A 6,000-nucleotide genomic window follows, 5' to 3' on the forward strand; every position below is an offset into this window, starting at 1 on the left:
GTTACAATCCAACTGTGTGACACTACACTAAAACAACACATATCCTGGAGAAAAATCAATGGGGGGGGCAGCAAAGTCCCATTTTGGAAGGGAAAGAGTAACATTTTAAGTGAATTTTCCAACTGCTTCACGACTCTATACAATGTATGACAATCTACAAAGACATCCATCACACTAACATCAATTGACTCACCAAATACAAAACAACTTTAAACAAGCACCTGACTATAATCAACCAACAGGACATGCTAATAAATGAAAGAGAGAGACAGAGACTCACCCATACATGAACAGAAGAAAGGTGGAGCACACAACAGAAGCAACAAAACAGATGTTATCTATATTTTCTACGGGCAAGCTGGTATATGATAAAGGGAGAGGGGTCGAGGCTAGGAAAATAAACTTTGCTAGCACTGCAAAGACTGAAGGATAAAAGGCTCTGTGTTATATATTAATTTATAATACTGCTGATTTTATTGTTCATTCTCTGTGTGAACAATGAATGATAACTTAGACTTAATTACCCAATATTTTTTTTTATATACATTCATTTTTTTTTCAGATGAGTGGTTTATTCCCCACACATTCTTAAATAGCTTCTGTTACCTTATACACAGCTCTCGACTAAGGACAAATGTCAACAAAAACAGGGACAAATCCAGAAATAATCAAGGTCACTTTTTATAATATTAGCATATTAACGTGAGACATTTACAGAATAGGACAATGTGAATTAATAGACATTTTCTGAAATAAAATAAGTTTATAACTCAATGTGAATTAATAGACATTTTCTGAAATAAAATAAGTTTATAACTCTAATTATTATCATTTTTATTAAGTATAATTCACCACCTTTTTCCCCATACATCACCAGTTTTAGGAGGGATTAAGAGGGAGCTAAAATTGGAGTCAAAATCAGGGACATTTCAGAGCTGATCTTATGTTTGCTTGCGCCTTTCGGCTTTTCCCGGTTAGGGGTCACTACAGCGGAACTCCGGTCCGCTAATGATTGGTAGTTGATTTTTACGTGCCGAGTTACCAGCCCTGACGCACAACCTTCAACGAAGGTACGCCCATTCACGCATGTCTCCAGGCAGAAGACGCTCCAGCTGAGAGTCGAACCGGACAGCGTCTTACTGTCAGGCGACAACGCTACGCTACTAAACTGAATACATTTCTACTCCAGTTACCAGACGCTAATAGGTCTCAGTCAGTGTCACTTTCATGTTGCTTTCAAAGAAGTTTCCTCCAGTATAGGTATATCGGACAATTACTGCTGAAGTAATTTATTTTTAGCAAAGATATGCAAAGCTACATGTTAAATTGTTAACGTCCACTCTACAGTTTTCTCTGTAACTTCAAGTGAAAACAGTGTTGAGGTGGCAGACAGTGGTAACATATTACATAAAGAAAAAAAGGGTCACGTCTCAAACAGAAAAGAGGAGACTGGAGGTGTTATTATATTACCTATTTTAAAGTACTGTACTCATTTCTGAAGGCTGCACCATAAAAAGTAAGCTAAAAGTGAAGAAAAACCACAAGAAAAGGTGGGAGACATTTTTTACAAGATATAACCTGAATGTAAAGAAAACGGGGACAGTAAACACTGCTTTAACATACACACAACTCACTAATGGGAGGTTGGACAAGATAAAAAAAAATAACAGGATTCATACATGAACGAGAACTAGAGTTATAAAACCTGCATTCTTGGCCAGGGGACAAATTGTGCCAGATGAAAAACACATGTTTAGTATAATAATGGTATATGTCAGCAGAAACAGCAATGCAGTCAGGGCACGTAAAATGGTTACTTGAAGAAAAGATAAAAATTACAAAGGGGTCAATTAATGGAGAGCTCCAATGCTAGCATCAAGTGTATGATTATTTTGGCCATAAAATCCGCAGACTTTTACCTCAGAAATGCACAGTGATCTGCAGCTACCCAATAATCATTTGCAGCGATTACCCAACCTTGCCTAACTCACAGGCGTTTCCTCACAGACGAGACAAATAAAACAACCAAAATCCAACCTGATGGACTGTGAAACAGAAGTGGGGAAAAAAAAGCATCCAGCATCAATGAACCCGATAACTGGGGCTCCGGTCGCGCACTTGATTTGACCTGTTAGTACAAGTGCACTGCACACAACTGCATCTTTGCAAAACAGACACGGGAATAATCGGCTGCTAAGCGATTTACTCAAAGCTGTCCATTTTTCCAAATACATAAACTGCTAAACTGACATCACACTTTTTATGTGAAAAATTTGCACACAACAATGCATTTATTTATTACTGTAGACGTATTCAATAGGACTAAAGAGCATCACTGATGCTATAAACTCGATGCACTTAACCGCACCAAATGCCCACATATCGCCTATTCCAAAACTTCCTCAAAAAGCACTTCTGGTTATAATACTCACAAAAATAATACGTTCCTTCGCCATCTGGTTTACTGTCAACAGTAAATCGGCGCGCGTTGATTACGTCACGACAGCAGTCGCGTATATAAATTCCAACTTTGGAATAGTTTCGGCTGTTTCCATGACATCTGTTAAAGTTACATGTACTGCTGGCATATATCTATATCGTTCCTGATTTTGAGTTAAAGTTTAGCTATGTCCGTTTTACTCCTTCCTAAAAATGGTGATTTGGGGAGAAACGGTAATGAATTACAGGAAATAAATGATGACGATATTTAGAGTTACAGACTTACCTTACCTCAGAAAATGTATATTAATTGACATTATCTTATTCTGTCAATATCTGATCAGACTGGAGTTAACAATGCAACTATTTTAAGTGTCCCTGATTATTTCTGGCTTTGTCCCTTATTAGTTGAGAGATATGATCTCTGCTAGTTTGGTTTGGCAGATACGACCTTTGTAACAAAGACTGAATAAGGAATGTGGGTAGCAACTTGTTAGGCAGCAGATGTATTTTTTTATACGGAGTTGGAAATATAAAAGTTTACGTGTTTAAATCCCCACACTGGGATTCTGTGGGACAGCCTACGTATTAACAGAAATGCTTTTCAGTCTCAGAAATCTGTTAGTTTATATGTCAACCTTCCATCTCCAAAATGTGCTGCACTACCTCTTACAACTACAACTAGGAAGCTCACGGGATCGTTAAATGGTTTTAAAAGTTATTTTGATGACTTGATATGACTGCATAGTATTTTCTATGAATATTAGTTAAAACAATTCCTAACACTGGACTGAATGTGGGACCGACCCGTTCAAAGGTGAAGTTATCTCCTGCTCGTTTTTCGCCTCTTTATGCAGGACAGTCCCTATTTGAACAAAAAAGCAGAAACAATTTTAATTTTAGGACACAAAATATTTCCTAAATTCATTTTAATACCTGCATAAACAGCTATTTTCTGTCTAAAACAACTTAAAGTAAATGAAACAATCCAAGTTCTTTAAGTGTGATATTTTATTTTGGAAAGAAATTGAAGCATGTCCTTTGCACTGTTTGGCAGTATGAGCTATCTAGCAAAGCACGCCACTTTTGTCACTTGAAAAGATGGTAACCCGATTCAAAGTGGAACTGCAAGGAAAATTGACTTTTTAAGACTCAAAATAAGGAATGCTCCTTATAGCGAAGTTAACTTGAGAGGTAGGGCTGTTAGAATAAGAATGTATAGAGAAGTCAGCAGCTATAGCAAATAACACCGTTTAATAAATGATTTATGAATAGTAACAAGCACCACCCTGGCTATGATGTTAAAGGCAACAACAGTAGCAAATGTTGCTGCCTATTTAAAGGGCAATACAGCACTGCCACTGTGTGCAGTGAAAGAAAGTGCTGAACAAGAAAAATTGACTGACCAGTGTTAGCTTGCCAGAAATTGGCTCTGCACTGTGGGATGTTGAATGAATACATGTTCAGTGCTGTGATGAGGAGACTGAAACCTAAACGTGTGCCAATGCAATCTGTTTGAGCTGGGCCATGCTGTTACCCTAGAAGAATAATAGACGACATTTAGAGTAATGTATAGTGAATTTATATAGTTTATTTGGTGGTACTGGGTAAGTTTTGTAAGCTGAACAGGTAATATTAATTGAGACAAATGTCTTTAAAAAAATACCTCTCAAAAAATGGTCTTGCAACTGTAGCAACTCCATTACTAAGGCCTAGGGTCAGCCTTAGGTCAAATGACTCATTAGGAAAAAGGACTCCTAGGAACCTTCATACATGCACCCTCCCCCCAGTTCCTCCTCATTCTGGCCTAGCCACAACATCCAGATTACCTTTTCCTTACTTTTCTCACAGTTTGCCTTACTCTTCAGTTATTTTTCATGCCTGCATTTATTCATTAATTCAATATATTTTAACTAGTTAAAACAATAATTCACTGATAACTGTATAAGAAACAAATGCATTAAACTGGGGTCAGAGGGCTGTAAGAAGCCCTGGGAGTTTCTACATACCAAGGTGCATTTTACAGTTTGTTTTGCTTTTTTTCTGTTTTTTTTTTTTTTTTAACAAGCTGTACATTCAGTGGTGGCCTGAACAAAACTCATGATTAAGAGAAGAAATTCATTCTTTCTCTTCAGCTTTTTTTTCCTGAATCCTTTTACCATACCCTAAATGACCAAGACTGCATTGTAACTGGAGTGGAAATATTTGCATTAAGCTAGGAGACCATGTGAGTTATAGATGCTGTAAAGTGCATTTTTACTATTTTTTAAACAACTTTTTTCATCCAGTGATGACCTGAACAAAATTCATGATTAACAGAAGAGATGCAGATTTGCTTTTCAACTTTTGTTTTCCATGAATCCTTTCAATGCACCCTAACTGACCAAGACTACACTGTAATAACTGCAGTGGAAATAAATGTATTAACTGGCGGTCTGGGGGCTGTAATAATCCCGAATCCTTTAAACACAACTGAACTAACCAGGACTATACTTTACTAATTAAATTAAGTTAGGGGTTCTGTGGCCTGCTAGGTGCCAATAACCGTAACCAGCCTCAACACTGGACTACTAAACAAGTTAGAAACAACTTATAACAGGATTGCCAGATTTGCTGCCCAAAATTCTTACAAATCCCATCACTGTCTCTCACTAAAAGAACTAAATTGGCTAGAATTACCTAACCTGCTTCTGTACAATCAGTTTCTGATTATTCATTCCATTCTCTACAAACCCTCTTTCTGTCCAACTATCTCATCTCTAATCTCTCATTACCTACCCACTAGATTACTCCGCAGTTCTGAACAAGGTCTACTAAAAATCTACAAACCAAGGACCAAAATGGGTCACCTAGTCTATAGCTTTAACCCTTCCAAGGCCTGGAATAGCCTACCACTAGATATAAGATCCCTTGAACATCCCAATCAATTCAAAACTGCTACAAAAAATACCTTCATGAAAAATGGACTTGCCAATGTAATTATCCCCCGTAAACACTCCCCTATAACATTCTACTTCTCTTCTCTCTTCCTTCCCTTCAATAAACAAACCTACTCCTTTATCTTCTCCTCTTGGTACATCACTGTACAAACATAATTAGTAAAATATTTCAGCTATGTAACTATTATGTATATAATATGTAATTATGAATGTATTCCTCCGATGAATGCATTTCTATGTATTTCACTTGCCGCAGTTTAATGTATGACACTGTAATGCAATAATGTGTGGTACTGATGAATGTAATGTGTGGCACAGTAATGCAGTAATCTGTGGTACTGATGAATGTATTTCTATATGTATTTAATATGTGCATTTTCTATTTTCTGTTGGAACTGTTCTCCTCGGGCCTCTGCTGAAAATGACCATTTGTAGCCCAGTCGGACAAACCCAGTCAACAAATATAAAATAAATAAATAAATAAATGATGTAACAGATGTTCTGTTTTAGAGCTTTTTTTTCCAATAGTGTGATTCAATGGTGGCATGAACAAATATCACACATAAGGAAAGAAATTCAGTCATACATTTTTATTTAAAGGAAGAAATTAGCCGTATCCAAG

The 6,000-nt window shown here is 36.9% G+C and overlaps 1 protein-coding gene across 2 annotated transcripts in view; it reads right to left on the minus strand.

Annotated features, from left to right (window-relative positions):
* The window catches only part of XAB2 (XPA binding protein 2), a 1,020,149-nt gene extending 1,017,634 nt beyond the window's left edge, over positions 1 to 2,515 (minus strand). The window contains exon 1 of one of the 2 annotated variants that reach the window (XM_044084446.1): positions 2,433 to 2,515. In XM_044084446.1, coding sequence (XP_043940381.1) covers positions 2,433 to 2,456 — 24 coding nt within the window. In that variant the 5' untranslated portion in view covers positions 2,457 to 2,515. Of the gene's footprint in view, positions 1 to 1,919; positions 1,937 to 2,432 lie in introns of those variants that run through there. The other variant, XM_044084447.1, reaches the window with a different exon arrangement.
* Positions 2,516 to 6,000: the final 3,485 nt, after the last annotated feature.

The sequence above is a fragment of the Protopterus annectens genome, chromosome 9.part0 (genome assembly GCF_019279795.1).
Source record: "Protopterus annectens isolate FY-2018-M chromosome 9.part0, PAN1.0, whole genome shotgun sequence".
NCBI lineage: Eukaryota > Metazoa > Chordata > Ceratodontiformes > Protopteridae > Protopterus > Protopterus annectens.